This window comes from Lepidochelys olivacea, assembly GCF_965140295.1.
Source record: "Lepidochelys olivacea isolate rLepOli2 genome assembly, chromosome: 21".
NCBI lineage: Eukaryota > Metazoa > Chordata > Testudines > Cheloniidae > Lepidochelys > Lepidochelys olivacea.
This window is the reverse complement of record NC_140431.1, coordinates 12017825-12037216: the sequence shown is the minus strand read 5'-3', so window position 1 is coordinate 12037216 and position 19392 is coordinate 12017825. Positions and strand designations below refer to the sequence as shown.

The 19392-nt window shown below is 50.2% G+C and overlaps 1 protein-coding gene across 1 annotated transcript in view; it reads left to right on the top strand.

Moving 5' to 3' along the window:
- Nucleotides 1-10416: 10416 nt before the first annotated feature.
- TBC1D22B (TBC1 domain family member 22B) overlaps nucleotides 10417-19392 on the top strand; it is a 37786-nt gene continuing 28810 nt past the window's right edge. Inside the window, exons 1-3 of the mRNA XM_084611349.1 lie at nucleotides 10417-10730; nucleotides 16593-16649; nucleotides 17766-18070. Of these exons, the coding sequence (XP_084467475.1) occupies nucleotides 10675-10730; nucleotides 16593-16649; nucleotides 17766-18070 (418 nt within the window). The 5' untranslated portion in view covers nucleotides 10417-10674. The remainder of the gene's footprint in view (nucleotides 10731-16592; nucleotides 16650-17765; nucleotides 18071-19392) is intronic.

Sequence of the window (19392 nt, the reverse complement as noted above, 5' to 3'; positions counted from 1 at the left end):
TGTATGTGGGGCCCAGGGCCCCATCGTGCTAGATGCTGCACATATATATACACAATAGACAACGCCTCTCCCAGAGAGCTGACAATCTCAACAGACGGGGCAGCAAAGAGTGGGAGAGAGGAAAGGTACAATTAGCCCCAGGTCACCCGTGAGAAACTGAGGCCCAGACAAACTTGCCCAAAGTCGCTGTTTGACAAGGGCTGTTATTCAGCTCAGGGAGCCTTTGACGGGGCTGCTATCACAGGAGCGAGGAGCTCCTTGCGGCACTGGTACCACTCCGGCACTGATCGAACATAAGATGGCCTGATAAGGTTTTATTCCAGCCTAGTCAACGGCTTCCTGAGGCATTCATGGACAACATAAGTACCAGTGCATCTGAGAGTGTTACGTGAGACGGCTTCCCAAGAGGGGGTGTCAGAGGATGACGGTATGGAGAGGGTAATATCTGGGAACTCTACTGGCAGGAAGTGCTTGATGAGAGAGGCCTGGTGGGAATGAATAAAGCCTCAGTGTTCCACTGTCTTGGCTCTTTCTCTCGTTTTATGCTGGAGCCATCAACAGTAAACAGCCTTTGGAACTGTATTTGTACAGCGCCTAGCACAGGGGGGCCCTGCTCCCTGGGCACGCCCCCGCCCACGGTACCAATCATAACTAATCATCATGAGCCGACGTATGCTCACTCGCCCCCCACGCTCCCTTAGCTGCCGGACCGTGTCTCGTCAGCTTCGTCTGAGAATCCTTCTCAATGCAAACCCTGGGCCAGCGTGAGCCCGGAGTAACTCTTGACTTCGCGGGCGTCGCATGTAGGCCAGAGCCCCTCTTCGCTTGGAGGCTTATACCGGCGTCACTGAAAGCACATCGGGCCTAGCGTACCCGTCCGTGCCACACTGAGCGAGTGGCACCAGTTCCCCTAAATACTCCCTCCGTTGGCCCTTACACTCACCCCCGCCAGCCGTAAATACCTGACCCCAGTGGGAGCTCCCTAACCGCTCGCATGCTTTTTATTCCGTCCCATCCCTCCCTACCATGGTTACCCCCAGAACCAGCGTTACCATAAACTTTGTAGTATTCCCTCCCCACTCTGTGCTTACTCGTGACGGACCTGGGCTGGAGACGAGTCTTTTGAGCTGAGGGCTGGAGCGATCTCTAGGACTTCTGGTTCTTTTAATGGGGGCTTCCTCCCTTCCCTCTTGCTCTGCTTCGGCCCGTGGCCAGCTTCCCCCCATCCTAATCTGTCAATGAGACTCAGCTGTGGAGGGCCTGATGGGGGAATTTAGTCTCAGTAGGCCCTTGCCTTCTCCACTGAGGCTGCTGACCAGGTGGCCTGAGTCACTGCTGGTTGTGGTGTTTGTGTGAAGCGAATGCCTGGCTGCTGGGAATTGGGCTGAGCCCCACCAAACTGATGTCACACAGGAATGGGGAGCTGGCCTCAGACAGCTGGAGCCTGGCTCCCTTTGCTGATCGGTGCCTTTCCTCAGCTTGCAGGTGGTATTTCATCCCCTTAGGTGCCTGAATGAGCTCATTAGAAAACCACGTCCCAGTTGCGGATGCTGAGCCCTTGACTATCTGTCTGCGAGTTCATTTGCCGGTCTAGCCCCATGAGGGCCCTCTGCCCTGGGGTGCATTTCACCTGTCATGGGAAAACCAGGATTTGGGCAGAATAAAACCTTAAAGTCAAACTTTTCCTCTCCCACCCTGCTGCGAGATGGCAAGTAAGGGATTAAAATCTGAGCACCACCTTCCTTTGGGGGGCAGTAATTGGGATGCTGGCTTAGCCCATCAGAGAGGAGGGGAATGTCTTGTAACTAGGGCTGATTTCATCGGAGTCGTTCCCAAACAATTTCCCCAAGGAACAAAGCCTGTGGGGCCAATCTGTGGAGAAACCAGAGGTAAAATTCCTAGTGAGAGGGAATTTTCTCTATCTCCTGTCCTGACCTATCCTCTCCATCCTCCTTATCACCCTATCCAGCCTGGATTGCGAAGGACCCAATTCAGTGACCACTGACATGAAAAGGAATCTTTCTACAGACTTCAGTGGGAGTTGGGGCAGACCCTGAGCACTTAGACCAGATTGTCAAGCCTGTCCCCTGGTTCAAGGAGGTTACGTTCCCCGGGGCATGGTAAGCAGGCCTGATTTCAGAGATGCTGAGCACTTACAGCCCCCATTGGCTTCTGCTGCACTTACAGGTGCCTCATGCGTCTGAAATTCAGGCACCAAGGTGTCCCGAACCTGGAGGTGACCCGAGTCGATGGCCGCTTCAGAAACCATTGACCTTTGGACTCACTGTGCCAGAGTTTCCCCCTCTGCAAACCGGGACTAGTAATACAGATCTGACCGCCCGCTGACTGTGAAGTTGTGAGGTTTCGTGCATTCATGGTTTGCAAAGGGCTATGAGCAAAGCGGTGTTGTCTCTCGGTGACGTGATTTGTGTTCACGTCGTTTGCGGTGCATGGTGAGTTTGCTAACCAGATGGAAGGGAAGGCTGAGCTCCAGCTGCAAAAGCTGGTTGCAGATTTTGATCAGCCTAATCTTTGGGGGGGATGTGTTTTGATCTCAAGTCTTTTCCAGCCCATTATAAAGAGAGGGGCCGTTTATGAAAGTGAGATGCCGACTGCCAGATGTTGAGGATTTGGAAGTGGCGGGGGGGCAGTGACTCAGGCTGATCGCTATGTAAGACGTCACAAGGATGATCACTGCTAGTACCTTGAGCCCCTGTTAGAAACAGGGCACGTTGGAAATAAGACATGCATTTGTCATAATGTGGGCGATTAACCACTGGCACAAGTGGCCAAGGGAAGGGGTGGATTTTCCATCTCTTGATGTTGTCCAATCAGCCCTGGGTGCCTTTCTGGGAGATATGCTTTAGCCAAACACAAGTTACTAGGCTCACTATAGGAGTATCTGCAGTTCTCTAAGCAGTGATTCGCAACTAAGGATCTGCAGCCCCCTGGGTAGCCGTGAGCAGGTTTCAGGGGATCTGCCAAAATAAACCCGGCTTCAGCCCCAGGCGGTGGGACTCGGGGAGGGAACGCTACCTCCGCCCCTTTACTCACCTCAGCAGGCCACCCTGCCTGTGGGTCAGCATCAGCAACGAGTTTCACACTAAGTAAGTAAAACAAAAATAATATTCCCTTTTTTTATTTTTGTACCTCTGTGGCACAGGTGGGCCCAGGAGTTTTTATAGCATGTTGTGGGGGCCTCAGAAAGAAAAAGGTTGAGAACTCATGATATAGAGGAGGTCAGACTAGGTCAAGGGTTCTCAAACTGGGGGTCGGGACCCCTCAGGAGGTCACAAGGTTATTACATGGGGGGTCGTGAGCTGTCAACCTCCACCCCACACCCCATTTCGCCTCCAGCATTTGTAATGGTGTTAAATATATAAAAAAGTGTTTTTAATTTATAAGGGGGGGGTCACACTCAGAGGCTTGCTATCTGAAAGGGGTTACCAGTACAAAAGTTTGATAACCACTGGACTAGGTGATTTAATGGTCCTCTCGGACCTTAAAGTCTATGGAAGTATGAAACTCTGAAGCTTTCTGTTCTAATAGGACTTAAGAGGAAGCATGCATGCCCCCTACTTTGCCCCTGCCTTGGAGAGGCTGATCTCGCTGCAGCTGGGAGCCACAACATTAACTTTCTCTTGGCTTTAAGTACTTTCCCCTGCTTGGCAGGGCGCAGGAGGGGGAACTGATTCTTGTCCCTTCACTTTCAGTCTTGCTCAGAAACGAAAGTTGGCCTTTGCCTTTGGCCAACTTCCAGCTGGGAGGCTCCTGCTGGCTGGTTCAGAAGAAAAGAGAAGCTCTGTAAGGTGTATAGCGCAGGGGAGTGTAGGTGTCCTGGCTTCTTATCAGCTGTAGAATTGCACTGCCCTCTGGTGTTAGCGTGTCCCATTGAGGCATTGAAACAAAGAGCCAGATTTTCATGTGCTCAGTGCTTGGGTCGTCTGAAAACCTGACCCCAGTGGTGTCTGCTGAGCTCTAGAAAATCTGTCCTCAGAATCCTTGTCTAACTTTAAAGAAGACACTTCCTCACTTGAATGTTCAAGAGAAACATGGGGGGCCATTCTCCTTCACCTCACACTGCATGTAAATCATTCACGCTCATGCACAGGGGGCCAGCGACGCCAGCAAATCAGCCCGCCAGCAGTTTATACTTACTTTCTGCTCACTTAGCCCTGGTGTAAGTGACCACGCCTGGTGCAGGGCAATGGAGAATCAGACCCATTCTCTTCTTGAATTGTTATACAAATAATAGCATTTTGCCCACCTAGAACACCTTCCTTCTCATGTCCTCACAGCACTTTTGAGAGTATCGAAGGAATCCTCTTGACACAGGCCTGCATTATTATCCCCACTTTACAGATGGGGAAACTGAGGCACAAAGCGGGGCAGTGACTTGCCCTCAGTCAGACGGACAGGTTGACACTTGAGTTTTTACCTTGAATAAATTGATTGCTAATTATCTCAAGGCAATTAATATATGTCTGCACAGGCTAGTTTGAATGCTCCCCAAATACATATTCCAGAATTGCAAATGTTTGTTTTGTTTTCAGCCTGTAACAAAAGTTTAGGGCAGTGATACTCAGACCTCAGTGGTTCAGGAGCGATCAACATTACTCAAAAGAGACACAGTTGTGTGAATGATGGGGAAATATATATATTATTCTCACAGCAAATAAGTTAATAACTTAGTGCAAGTCAGAAACTTAATTGGTTAATAAGGTAGTAAAAGCATCCTGATTGATTAATAACTTAGATTGGTTAATAATTCAGTCACACAATGTTTTAACACTGTGTGCTGCAAAGAGCTGCAGGAGACCCATTAAAGAACCACTCGTGGCTCGCAAGCCTCCGTCTGAGTCTCACTGGTTTAAGGAGGGTCCAGACTGGCCTTCGCAAAGGTCTTAGCTGCCTTGATGGACTCAAAGGAACAAACTTGAGCATGGGCCAGCGCGCAGATGAAGGTTATGACAGACAGTCCAGGAGGCCCAGCGTCCAGCTCTTTGCTTTAGCAGCCAAACCACCCCTCCTCATTGACTTACAAAACAAGCTAGGAGAAATAAACCTGGGTCCAAATTTTCAAAAGTGGCCGCCTTGGGAGACTTAGGACCTGATTTGCAGAGGCTCTGAGCTCCCTTGAGGGGATCGTGTCATTGAACATCATACGACAGGATCCGTTTTCAAAGGAGCTCGGCTTCCATTTAGAGACTCAAAAGCAGAGGCCATGGTTCTCAATGGGAGCTGTGAGGGGCTGAGCATGTCTGCAAACTTGGCCCCCTCCTTAGATGTCTACCCGGGAGCTGCGCTCTCAGGAAACGTTGGCACCAATTGTGGGTGCTGAGGGCTTGAAAAAGCTGGCGAATAGTGCAGCCAGGCCAAGGGACAGAGTTAAGGGTGCCTGGGAAATGTTCGCTTTGGAACGCCCTGGCGTGGGGTGCCTGGCTTTGCAGCGTTTGTGTTCTCTTCATGAACACAGCGATTGTAATGCAATGTTTACGGTGTTGGATTTTGTTGTTTTTATTCTGAGAGAGAGAGGAAAAGAAAATTGATACAGAAAAGAAATTCCATAATGTGGAACTAGTTGCTGGGCAATGGTAAAGTGTAGAGTCCTGGACAAAGGTCCTGATCCGAAGTCATCAGAGAAGAAGGATGAGCCGGCGGTTACGGCATCAGTCTAGGAACTGGCCTCTGCTCAAGTCCCTGTTAGCTGGCTTAGCTGGCAATTGTATCCCTGCGGGAGGCAGCCAAAGACACATAGGAAATGCCAGGGTAAAGTCAGCACTCCAGCAAGTTTCCTGGGGCTGGCAAGCTTTTGCTGCAGGCTCCCACTGACCGCCTCTAACTTCACCCCTCCCATAGAGCAGGAAGCTTTCTTCCCTTCCCTCAACAGCAGATTCAGCACAAGTGGCGTAAACCCCCTGGCTGATCAGCTCCTTGGAGAAGCAGCCACAAAACCTACACCCACCTAAAAACTAAAGCCCAGGAGCTCTATAGTCGGTACTTGCACCCCCGCTCCGCAGGACAGGGGCAGGGAGATCAACACGTCACTTGTATCACACATTCACATTCAGAAGATTTTCCCCCCTTTAAAAAAAAGGGGAGTGCATGGGGTGTTGGGGGAGGTATGGTTCTGCTTGTTTTTTAACCTTGGAAATATCAACAATGGAAAGTTCCTTCCTGCTCTTGGTGGATAATTCTTTGGAGATCTCAACTGTGTAGTGTCTCTTCCTTCCCCACTCCTTAATGGAAAGGTGTGGGATCTTTAACAAAGATGCCCCAAGTGTTTCTCCCACGTTTGAGTTCCATAGATCATAGAATATCAGGGTTGGAAGGGACCTCAGGAGGTCATCTAGTCCAACCCCCTGCTCAAAGCAGGACCAATCCCAAACTTTTGCCCCAGATCCCAAATGGCCCCCTCAAGGATTGAACTCACAACCCTGGGTTTAGCAGGCCAATGCTCAAACCACTGAACTATCCTTCCCCCCCTACAAGGCTAACAGCCCTCCAATCTCCAAGAGAGTTTCCGGGTTTAAAAAACCCCTGAATGTCTAATGTAAAACAAAAACAAGTGGGGGGGGGGGGAAAGCTTCACTGAGACACAAACACATCCATCCCAGATGTTCCAAAAGAAGATCCAGGGATACAGATGAAAAACCAGGACATATGATGTATGTCTACACTGTAATGTAAGCCCAGGGTTAGTAGAACTTGAGTAAGCAGACACTGGGTTTGTTCACCTAGGGCTGGAGCATCTACGTTCATTGCTAACCCCATTTTAGGAAGTGTTGAACCCTAGGTCCCAACCTGAGGCTCCAGCATCTACATTGCATTGTGCAGGCTTGACTCCCACCATCCATATCCCAGACTTCCTAGCACCCTCCCAGAAGGTGGCCACTCTAGCCCTTTGTTCATGATGCATTGTGGAAAAGTTAACTGTTCACCATACTTGACTGTTCAGAGGACAAAGAAAGTCGACCCCTGCGATTGTGGGATACTTTTGGTGGGCTCCAGTCCAGTGGGACTGCATCCGCACTGAAAAGCAATAGGGCTTGAATCCCTGTGTCCTGACTTGACACAGACTCAGACCCTGCACACCTGAAGGGTCCTGGGTCCGAGCCCTGGGTCAGTGCAATTTCTGTGTAGATGAAAGGGGGGTTAGGCTTGAGCCTGAGTTCAAAATCTGGGTTGACATTGCAGTGTAGACATGCCCATGGTCACTTTAGGTATGTTAGGTGTATGGAGGGTATCTTCAGATTTGGGGTTTAAGCTCAGGTCCATCTGACTGCCTGCAAAGTTGCATTTGAGATCATTTTAGTTAGCACGTTCCAGCACATTCTTATTTGCTAGTGAACACCATGTCACGGAGTCCCCGGGCGATGCTCTGGAACTGCTCCCTGCAAAGCCAGGCAGGACTCAGGGGGAGTCTCCTCTCTGGGAGCATACTGTCTTCAGGGCAAGAAGCTCACACACGGCTTCCACCTTCCTGAGTCCGACCTCGGAGCATTCAGCCTCCTCTGCTCCTCCGTGTGCTTCCCACAGCGAGTCCGCCCAGGCGGGGTCCTGGGGAAGCCAGAGGGTCCTGCCCCCCAACTCCGCAGTCAGACATGACTCTTAGCCAGCCAGTAAAACAGAGGTTTATTAGATGACAGGAACATGGTCTAAAACAGAGTTTTTCGGTACAGAGAACAGGACCCCTCAGCCGAGCCCATTTTGGGGGCAGTGAGCCAGACAACCGCATCTGCACTTCACTCCATGTCCGGAGCCAGCCCCAAACTGAAAACTCTCTCCAGCTCCTCCTCCTCTGGGCTTTGTCCCTTTCCTGGGCCAGGAGGTCACCTGATCTCTTTGTCTTCAACCCTTTAGCTGTCACCTTGCAGGGGGGAAGGGCCAGGCCATCAGTTGCCAGGAAACAGGGTGCTGGCCATTCTCTGTGTCCAGACCCCTGCACACAGCTGCCCTCTAGGGCTCTGCAATGATCATACACCCTTATCCCACCACCTAGATACTTAAGAACTGCATAGGGGAAACTGAGGCACCCCCACAATATTCAGAGAAAACATTAAGAACAGTCCCACTTCGTCACACACCAGCCTGAAGGAAAAGGAGCTTCTTTGCCCTGCTTCTCCTCTCACGTGCGCCTGTGTAAATCAGGATGCGATTCCACTGGTGGCAAAGCAATTGCCCTGACGTGAAATCAGTATAAGAGAAGGAACATGCAATCAAGCTGGGAATACACCTGCTGCCTGGACCAGGTTTCTACTTAAAGAGAATCTGTGGAATTTTCCTCCCTAAAATAGCACAAGTGACAGTGGATGGCATTAGATGAACGGGGGGGGGGGCGGGGGGAGGGGTGGTTGTTCCCAAAGTGGTATCATGGTGAGCAATTGCTGTACTACAAGAGAAAAAGATGGGGTGAAAGCTCAAAATGTTTGACAAGGATCAGCCTACGAATGAATGTTAGGGACTTCCCAAACAAAGCAATGATTCAGAATGCTCTGCTCATTATGCACAAAAGCATTTTGGACTAAACACAGGTTTCTGTTCAGAATGACTACTGGTAGCACCTGCCTGTGTCCCTACATATGGGTTTTATACTGCCGCCCTTCACCGTAATATCTGAGAGCCTTCCACATAAAATCAAGAGTGTTAGCACAGTCCCTAGTCAATTACATGAACAATCTGGCACTTCACCCTTTTCAGTCAAAACTCTGCTTGGGGGAGAGTGGTTGTTTTTGGAGGGTTTTTTTAGATTTTATTAGTTGACTTAGTTCTATGCATCCGATGAAGTGAGCTGTAGCTCACGAAAGCTTATGCTCAAATAAATTTGTTAGTCTCTAAGGTGCCACAAGTCCTCCTTTTCTTTTTAGTTGACTTTGTTAGTTAATTACTGGTTTGGGATGTCTGCTTTGAGTGTCATTCCTATGGAAGGTTTCAGAGTAGCAGCCGTGTTAGTCTGTATTCGCAAACTTCTGTATGCTCGGACCCTTGTTGTTTTCTCAAATTGAAATAGGTTTTATTTGGTACTGGGTCTACATGCCACAGGTGCAGATTGCTTAGCTTGCTTAGTTTCCTGTTTGTCCAGTGCTGGTCATTTTGTTGTAGTAAACCTTCATGAATTGTTATTAAACATATAGGAAATAATCACAACAAATGCTCCTGAAATAGGCTCATTTTTACACTTTTATTCTTCAAATAATCCAAGAGCTTCTGGGGACTGAAACAGCCTCTGGACTCCTGCTGAAAGTTGCCCCCTCCCCACTGAAATCTGAAAGGGCACCGCAGCTTTCTGTGAGTTCCTTTTTTACCATCCTGTAGAATTCTATAGCAGAGTTATAATTATTTATCGCATTTAATCGGATGGTTCAAAAACACGATGGAAAAGTTACCAATTTCTATTACATTCGATAACATTTTCACAAGGAGAGAGAAATGTTTGTTTATATAATTGCCATGCATACCCATCCATCTGACCTATTTTTTGATTTGCCTAGCCATATGTACTGTGCTCATCACCGGGATAACTGAGCGCCTTACAAGTTTTAACATTTGCATTACCATTTTCCTTGTGTAATCCCACTTGCATGGGCAAAAAAAGATTTTTTTTTAAGGTTGGGCAAATCAAGGTGGATTTCCACCACGATTCCAAGAGGCACACGATCAACCTGGGAGTTGTGTTTTTGATGCAATCCAGGATTCAGCCCCAAACCACTCAGGTCCTAGAACTGAAACATCTAAGACATTTTTATGCTAATGGAGAAAGTGCTTCCCCCCACCCCGACCCCCACCCCACTCTCAGCTGAAAGTGTCAGAATTTGGAATGTTTCCTGTCCAATTTAACTTAAAATAAATAAAAACAAACTGTCATTGGGCAGAGGCCAGAGGTGGGAAGTTTCAGGGCTCCCCAAGGCAAAGTTACAAGCACCTGAAAAGGGGGGTGATATGGAAACATTGGTTGGACTTGAATCATAGGGGACCCAGCAGGAGCCCGCCAGCTTTATCACCCACTCCCTCCCAGTGCAAACAGTTTGATCCTACATCACTCCCTCCTTCTCAGTGCAGATGGCTTAACCCTCTCCACCTATCCTCCCCCAGCGAAGATGGTTTAACCCACTCCTTAGTTTAATCCCACTCCACGCCGCGTCTGGGGCGCATGGCTTAACCCTCTCCTCCCCAGTGCAGAGCGTGTAACTCCCTCCAAACGCAAATAGTTTAACACACTCTACCCCTCCTCTTCAAGGCAGAAAATCTACCCTATTCTCCCACTCCTCTCCCAAGCAGAGTAGCTTCTCCCTTTCCCAATCAGTGGAGGTGATTTACCCGACCCCTTCCCCCTCCTCAGTGGAGATGGTTCACTCCACTCCAGCGGAGATGGTTTATTCCTCCCTGGCCGCAGATGGTCTCTCCCGCCTCTCGCGGCCCCGCCCCTCTGCCCGGACGCCCTCGCTTCACGACCGGGCCGGATCCCGGCTCAGGATTGGCCGAGCCGGAGGCCGCGGGGCCAGGAAGCCAATGGCCGGGGTGGGCCCTCCCGGATCCAAAATGGCGGCGCCGGAGCCTGGCAGCGGGGCCTCCGGAGGGAGGAGGTGAAGCGGACTCGGCCCGCGGCTCCGGGACCTGCGGCCCCTGCTTGTCCCCCCGCCCGGAGCCGGCCGGGGCCCGGCCCCAGCGCCCGCCATGGCCGCGGAGAGCAGCAGGCAGTTCTGGAAGCGGAGCGCTAAGCTGCCGGGGAGGTGAGTGCGGCCGGGGGCACCGGACAGCGGTCCCGGTCCCGGTCGGTGACCCCCCCTTCCCCGGGGCTCGGTCCCGGTTCCGGTCCCGGTCCCGGTCGGTCGGTGACCCCACCTTCCCCGGGGCTCGGTCCCGGTCCCGGTCGGTCGGTGACACACCCACACCTCAGACTCGGTCCCGATCCTGATCCTGGCTGGTCGGTGACCCTTCCCCTCTCCCTACACACACTCCTTCCCCCTGCCCTCTGATGGGTTATCGATACTAAGTGGTGATCTCCCAGCCCGGGCAGGGGGCACCCCCTTTTTCCATCCGTTCTTTGGGAGAGTGGGGGGCAGGATGGTTGTTATTGCTTTGTCGGTGCCAAATTTCCCCCCCCCCCAGCTCATGCATGAGTGGAGTTGGGCAGCTTGTCCAGGGAGGGAGAAAGAAGCCGACCTCTCTAATAGTCCTCCTGATTGATCCTGTCGTATCGATGAACTCATGTTCATCTGCAGCCTGGGCCTAAGAGGAGGGGACCTGCTTGAGAACGGGATTCACTTCCCACTTCGATTTGTGGGTATCGGTAATCTGTATCCCTGCCCCCATGAGGCTCCTGCAAGGGAATGGGAGCCAGTGACAAAAGAGGAGTTTAGGAGCCAGTTAACTAAACTCTTGTCCACCTGCTTCTCTCCCTTCCCCACCCCCATTCAGTGGGGGAAGCTAAGCAAGAGGAGGAACAATTTGGGCTGGATATTGTGGGGTGAGGAATCAGCAAGTCTTTTCTCCTTCATGCCGTATCCAGGAGCGAGACAGGTAGGAGGCAATGTGGAGAGGGGCTTACTGGACATCCAAAGGGCAACTTCAGAGCTGAGGGGCATACAGTGGCCCCCCCCCCCCCCCGGGCAAATGTTGAAGCAGAAGCCCTTCACCTCCCCCTCCCTTCCTCTTCCCCCCCGCCCCCATACAATGCCCTGGAGGTTTCTCCTTGAACAGCAAAACCTATCCTTGCCCCCAAGCAGACAGCAGAATGGGTGGCCTTGGATCCCCATGAGACTAATTCATTGGACTCCCCTTAAACTCTGCTTCCATTGAGGGTTTGTCCTCAGGAAGTGTCAGTGACAGTCTATGGGGGTACCTCCCCCACCTCACTTCCTCTGGGTGGGGAGCAGCAAGGTGTTGCTTCCTTTAGAGCAAGGGACGCTTACTTAGAGGGAGAAATGCACAAACCACTGCATTAAAATAGATTTATGAGAATGGGGGGCAGGAAACCTGCCCTGGAGAGAGGCTCCTCCTGTGTGGTTTTGAGAAGAAGGTTCCCATAGAAAAACACACAGCAAATCCCCAGGAGAAAGGGAAAAGGTTGGGGAATTTCACTGACCTCCATGTGAGGAGTATTACAAGGTTAGGTTAAAGTCTGAGGAGTTCATGTGGGCTTCATGGTTTCTACACCCCCATTAATCTCATCTTGACCCTGCAATCCCCTCCTGGTGTGCAAATGCACAGCCTTTGAAATGCTTAGCTGGCTTTAAGTCCTGCTTGGCCAGTTAATTCTCTTTCCTTCTAATGCGCTCTCACTTTCACTTGCTGTCCCTGCTCAAACTCAGGTTGTTGGGACAAACCAGGTCAGGGAAGGGGGGGGGGGTGTGAAGCTGCAGACATAACCCACAACTCCTCCTTTCCTTGTGGAAAATAAATTCCACAATGTGTAAGCACGTGTCTTTAAGTGTAATCTTACTATCTGGTACATTCTTTATCGGGAGTCCACATCCTTCCTGTGAAGAGGGGTGGTCTTTAAGATAACAAGTCTCTTCCATCTTTAACCACTTTGAGCTCAACTTTTGAGAGCTTAACCAGGCAAACCGGTTTGGGGACAGAACTAGGAACCAGCCAGCCCAGACAAGAAATCCAGACTTCACAGGGTATTGGATAAACTGTTCCTCTTGCCCAACAGGCCAGCGTACTAATATTCTATCAATTCCAGCAGTGTAATGTGGGAATGTCTCTGTTCTTAAATCTTGCTCTGAATCACCCCCATTTTGATGTTGTCCCTCTTGGCAGGTCAGTGGATAGTAGAGGAGGGAAAAAGGAGATGCTAGGCTTATGGCCTCAGGAGGTTAAGGTTATTTAAGAGTTGCTTAACCAAACCTTCTGGGGTCTTTTCCTGTGTGTTTGCTGGCTCCTTCCGTCGGTGCTGATCACCCTGGAAGGGACTGGAGATGGAAGCACTCATGCTTTCTTCATCCACCAAATCTCAAATGTAGTGCTTTTCATCTGTAGATCTTAAAGCGCTTTGTGGATGGTATCTTTCCCATTTTTAGAAACTGGGGTGTTAAGGAGGGGGGGTATTGAGGCATAAGAAAGGTGAAGTGACTTGCCCATCATCACCCAGCTGGCAACATCCCAGACTGAGTCTGCCAAGCCACATGGCCTCTCAGATTAGACAGGCTGGTTCAATGGCACATCAACATTAAAAGGTTACTGCTGTCAAGATAAAATAAAATCAGATGCAAAGAGAATGTATGGGGGGTTTTCCTGCTAATAAATGATTGCCATAAATTATTACATTGGGAATAATGAATTTAGTTAATTTCTTGGATTTTGTTCAGTGAAACAAGATTGGTCAGTTTCACTTGTTCTCCTGCACATGGCTTGGTGTCCAGGTTTCCCCTGCTATAGGGAGAGGTTCTCTAGGGCACTGGGAAGTTTGGGACCCGTGCTTAGGGTTTTAATAATAAAGAGAATAAAAATGTTAAATATTTTGAGTCACTGACAGCCTTTTTGGTTTTTTACTTTCTGCTGAGGTATTGGCAACCCAAGCAATCTTATCTGTTTATAGACAGTAGACCCTAGAGGCCTCTGCTGAGGTCAGGTCCCCATTGTGCTAGGCACTATACATGAATGTGGTGAGAGAGGCCCCGCCCCAAGTAGCTTCCAATTTAAACAGACAAAGGTGGGAGAGTGAAGAGAGGCACAGAGAGATAAAGTGACCTGAGCTGCTTTGTGACCTTGGATGGTGGCAGAGATGGGAACAAAGCATAGGTCTCCTGAGCCAGTGCCCTATTCACTGCATGCCTCTGTTGACTCAGCCTTTCACTAGTGGAGCAGAGAACAAGCAAGTGAAACTGACTAGATAAAGTGGAATTGATCACACTAGTTTCACTAGCTAAGTTGATGACATTTCCTTTTTCAATGCAACAAAAGGAAATGAAATCTGAACATTCCATGAAAACATTTGAGAGCCTCCACTGAAGGGGACTTCATAATGGCCAGATCCTCCTCGCTTTTGAAGCCAATGGGAACAGGATCAGACACTAAGGACTGAGTATTATTACTTTTCAGTAGTCCCATGTTGGTTGCTAGGCTATTCCCAGTCTTGTTCTGGATATTTTTATATCTCTGGCTGTCTCAGGCAGAGTATTGATGTGACTGGCTCTTGAAGCTGATTTTTACATAGATTTTCCTATCCACCTCTGCAGAAACTCTAACCACTATAAAATCAGAGCTAACTGGAGTCATTTTCAGCAGTTCTATAAGTAGTCCTGTTAAGGGAAGTCCACAGTGTCCTCAGCTGGTCCTTATCAGAGTTATGACCTAGTTTACTGGCTGGGGATGGCCACCTAAGGAAACAAGGTTTTTTTTTCTTTAAAGTGGAAGGAAGCTCATGGAATTGCCAACATACCCTAGAAGTCAACCCCGTTGTAGCTTTCTCCTTGGGAGTGTTTGTTTCTTCCTCACTCTGCCATTTATATCATCCCATAATAAAAGGACAAAAGGTTCAGCCAGTGAAATGAACAGCATAACAAACTAAAGGAAATGCTGCTTTTGTGTCATCCTGTGGAACTTGCTGCTGCAGGAAGCCAACGTCAGATACTGCCGCTAGCTTCCCAAAGGGGGCTGGGAAATACTTGCCCAATAACATTTTTAGCTGTTATATGAAAATAACCCAGGCTTTTGGGTTACGTTTTCAGAAGTGACTAGTGATCTGGGTTGGGTTTTGGTATTGGGTGTCAGACTCCCCCCTCCCCTTAAGATGACTCCCAGAGGGTGCACTCACTCAAAAGTTTAGGTCTGTACTTCTGAGTATTAGCTGCTTGCAACCACAGCCAGCCTGAGGCGGGATCCTAGTTTTGAGAGACCAGTGGTGTGTTCCCAAAGGGGACTCCAATATTCCTGTGTCAGTCTTTTCCCAGTGCCCTTCCTGTATGTAAATGAGGATCCTCTCCAAGAAGGAGCACGTGGATTCTCTGTGTTACACTTGACACTGATCTGCGTACAGAGGGGCAACTTGATGAGCTTTGTAAAACTCATGTTAAGCTTTAAAACAATTTGTCTGGGTTCTCCTGGCCTCTGAAAGAAACCGATCTGAGTCATTTGTCAGCAACATCAATCTCATTTTGCCCTGGATAATCTGCTCATCGTCTCCACCAACACAGCCACCTATGTTTAATGGCCATCCTGACACCTAGATCTTAATTAGCCAGCAAATTTCTTCCCAGCCTAATCACTACTGGGGAAATACAGCTAGCCTTTGTAGGCTGAAAGATGGGAGTTGCTGATGCAGCAAAGAAAGCCCATGCTAGGTTTCGTCACCCATTGCTTTTCTTGGGTTTAGGGCCCATTGTCGCCATGTGCCTTTACTGCAGCTCTTCTGTTCGCTCTTCTGTTTGTTTCTCCCTTCTGCCACGTACGTCCTGCCGCCTTCCCCCTCCCCTTAGCCAGATAGTTCCCAGCACTGAGCGCATTCTCGAGCTGCAGCCAGACTGCATTCTCCCTCCTGTACCGCAGGGTCCAGCTCTCTGTGCCGCTGGCTCTGCCTGGAGTCATCAGCTCTATCCGGAGCTGGTGAAAGCGATTGCAATTCCATTGGCTTAGGTGGAGCTCAGTCTGCTTACACCAGCTAAGAATGGGCCCTGCTGTTAAGTAAGGTATGTGACGTATGTGCAGAGGGATGGGGTTTGGTTATTGAGAGAACCATCCTCCGGGAATGCTTGTGCTTCTCAGAGCATTGGCGTGGAGGCAGACCGAGCAATAAGCCTGGATGTTGGAAGGGGAGTGGGCTGGGGACATGTATAACTAGCCTGAGTCTTGGCTAAACATTGGACTGAATCCCCTACTGCTCTGTGGAAATTGCCTTGGGGATCTTTAAATTGCCTGTGAAACTAGCGATATCCTCATTTTAACATCTGTGAAGGCTAGGCCTCATTGCATAGCGGTTCAGAGCTTCATAGCATCCTTGCCCCCTTTGAATGAGGGGAGTGTTAGTCTGTTCCACAAGTAGAGAGCCCGAGGCACGGCGGTGAAGTTACTTGCCCAGCCATCCCTGACCAAGCTGGGACTTGAGCTCCAATCACGCTTCTCGGTGCAGTGTTTTCCTTGTAACTTTCTGCACTGCTCAGCAGCAACCGAGAACCTAGCACCTTGTGGGGAGCTCAAATCCCCATCTTTCTCTCCAAGACACGAGCGTGCTAATGGCTGTAATACTTTGCCCTTTGCTAAGCACTTTCATCCAAGGCTTTCAAGGCATAACAAACTAGGCCTCTGATGCCCCATTGATGTAAATAACTGTTGGCCTGAATTTACAGGTGAGGGAAACGGAGGCTCATACTCAAGCAATGAATTGGTGACACAGCCAGGCATAGAACCCTAATGCCCAATACACCGCCCCCTCCTTCCCAGCTGAGCCAGAGTGCGGCTGATAGTTTAGTGTCTTTTCTGCTCTCGGAAAGAATAAACCTTCAGCTGACTGTGGCTCTTTGATCAAAGGCTTTGAACTTTGAATCCCATTGAAGTTGCTTGAGGCTTCCAAGAACAGCTGAGGAATGTGACCCTGTCCGACGCTGAGGCAATTATTCGCAAATCTTCTGTGGCTTTTGTTTCCCCTGCAGTATTCAACCCGTCTATGGAGCCCAGCATCCTCCTCTGGATCCCCGGCTCACCAAAACGTAAGTGTCGCATCTCCCTGCCCCCGTCTCACCGAGCTCTGTTTCCATTGGAGGGCTTGCTTTGCTGGGATGTTCTCTGTCCCTTCTTGGGCGGGGGCTCTCCAGAGTTCCCGTACTCCCTTGTAGCCATGCACCGGTAGGTCATCTGTTTGACTCTGACCCACGTTCCCAGTTGATGGCTGTTTGGCTTGTGTGAAATGAGCCCATGGCCTCACCTTAGTAGCAAGGAATCCGCATCATATAACTACTGTCACAGCCACCCCCTTGGGTGCTGTCAGCAGAAGAGACCAAGGATTCCTTGGGTGATGGTGACTGACCTCCCCCTTTGCTCTTAGAGGGGATCCCTCCCGGGCAATAGGGAGGACCTGGGAACCACATCTCTGCTGCTTCCCCTGCTGTCTCTGCCCTGTCAGTGGGCAGCACTTCAGCCCCTAGGACTGTCAAGTCAGCACGTTTCCCCAGCACTGAAAGGGAGACTTTATCGCCTGGCTTTGGCTCCTTATCACGGTGGACTTTGACTCGTGGAGCTTGAAGGTAGTGGGAGCGCTCTCCCTGTGTCTGAAATCATCAGCAGGCCAGTCTGGCCTGCAGTTGTATCCTGCGTGTGTGAGCACAGAGCTGCTCCTGTACATCTCCCTGGGTTGCATTTATCCATTATTTTTCCTGTTCTTGTATGCGGCTGAGGCAGTTGCAAGCCTAGGAGTGGCCTCATGCAGCCTGGAGCTCAATCAGTTCCTCTCCTTTGCCCGGCTGGGTAGAGTAGATAGACTTGAACACCTTCCTGATAGGAACGGTTAGGTGGTACACTGGTCTTCCCTGTGTTGAGACTGTACCAGCTTTGTTTTGCCTTCCAGTGTTGTACTTGCCGTGGGGGTTGCTTGGAGGGATTTCATGCGTTCCTTAGTTCATGCCTAGGAAGGAGGGAGGAGATGGTACCATGGGATGAAGAGGCATTGCGGGGTATACCAGAGGGTAAAGGGAAGGAAGTATTTGGAAGGGGAAGGGATTGTACCACGGGAGGAAGAGAAGAGGGTACATGGAATGGGCTTGTGGGAGGAGTAAGGAGCTTGGGGTTGGCTCTTTCCGTGGCATTTACCCTCTGTCCCTGACTCCCAGCTTCATTAAGGAACATTCCAAGGGCAATGCGCTGCCCCTGAAAAATAAGAAGGCCTCTAGCTTTCACGAGTTTGCACGCAACACCAGTGATGCCTGGGACATCGGCGATGATGAAGATGAAGACTTCTCCTCCTCTTTCCAAACCCTGAACTCTAAAGTAGCCAAGGCCACGGCAGCCCAGGTGCTGGAGAACCACAGCAAGCTGCGTGTGAAACCCGAGCGGGCACAGTCTGCTCTCAGCGAGATGCCAGCCAACTGCAAGGTCATCAAGTCCAGCAGCGAGGCCCAGCTGTCCAGATCACCTGGTAAGAGAGCCTCTCTCCAGAGGCAGTCACCAGTCTGTTGCTCATATGCTATCCTAGCTGTCTGCCTTTGAAGCTAGTGCCTTTGAAGCTGTATTGGTTGACTGTGGAATTCAGCCTCCAGCTACTAATTTCAAAGCTTTGGTTTGCCCAGGTGATCCTCCATTCTATTCCAGTGCTTCAAATCTAGGCCATCTGATTCAGCCTTGTCAGAGATGCTCTGCCTATGGCTCTTTGGAACCCCATGTGCTGCTCTTGGAATCTCTGGGCCAAATTCAGACCTTTCCTAAGCGGATACAGCTCTGGTGGAGTTGCGCCCACTTGGAACAGGTCGGAATGGGATCCTTTGAGTCTGATGGGACGCTTTGCCTTGTTCCTAGCCTGATTGCCCAGCCGGAGCGCTGTACTTGGTGCACTAGATTAACTCCTCTGGCTTGAGTGTCTTGCCACATCAGTGCTGCACCCTGGTCTGATTCCAGGCATGTGACTGCTTTATCTGTCAGTGTCTGATCAGAGGCTGCAGGGTGACAGGACACTAGATGGGGAGGGCTCTGAGTTACTACAGAGAATTCTTTCCCAGGTGTCTGCCTTATGGGTCTTGCCCACATGCTCAGGGTCTAACTGATTGCCAGATTTGGGGTCAGGAAGGAATTTTCCCACAGGTCAGATTGGCAGAAACCTTGTGGGGGTTTTGCCTTCCTCTGCAACATGGGGCATGGGTCACTTGTGGGTTTAAACTAGTGTAAATGGTGGATTCTCTGTAACTTGAAGTCTTTAAACCTTGATTTGAGGACTTCTGTAACTGAGAGGTTGGGGGTCTATTCCAGGAGTGGATGGGTAGGTTCTGTGGCCTGCGATGTGCAGGTGGTCAGACTAGATGATCATGATGGTCCTTTCTGGCCTTAAAGTCTGAGGTCGTCTAAACGTGTCCTTCTGTGCTGCCAGTGGACCTAGAAATGCCGGACGAGATACTCACCATGTGAAAAGGAGACAGCAGATGAGTCCAGCCACTAGGTGGCATCAGAGGCCATGTAATGGCTCCATTTCTATTCAAGCTCTGACTGCTTGGTAGGCTAAAGGAGGCAAGGTGGGGTAAACTTCAAGGTCGGTTTCCCTGGGACTCCCAAGCCCCCTCCCGCTCTGAGTTGTGGTGGAGTGCTGGTCGAGTGGCAGGCAGGCATGCTGCATGCAAAAGGGGGGAAGGAAGGAGAGGACGAACATCAGGAGTGAGAGGAAAGGGTCGATAAGGAGGAAGTGATGGAAGAACGGCTGCAGGGAGCTGGCCTTGTTCCATCCTGGCTGATGGGATTGCAGCCAGGCCCTCC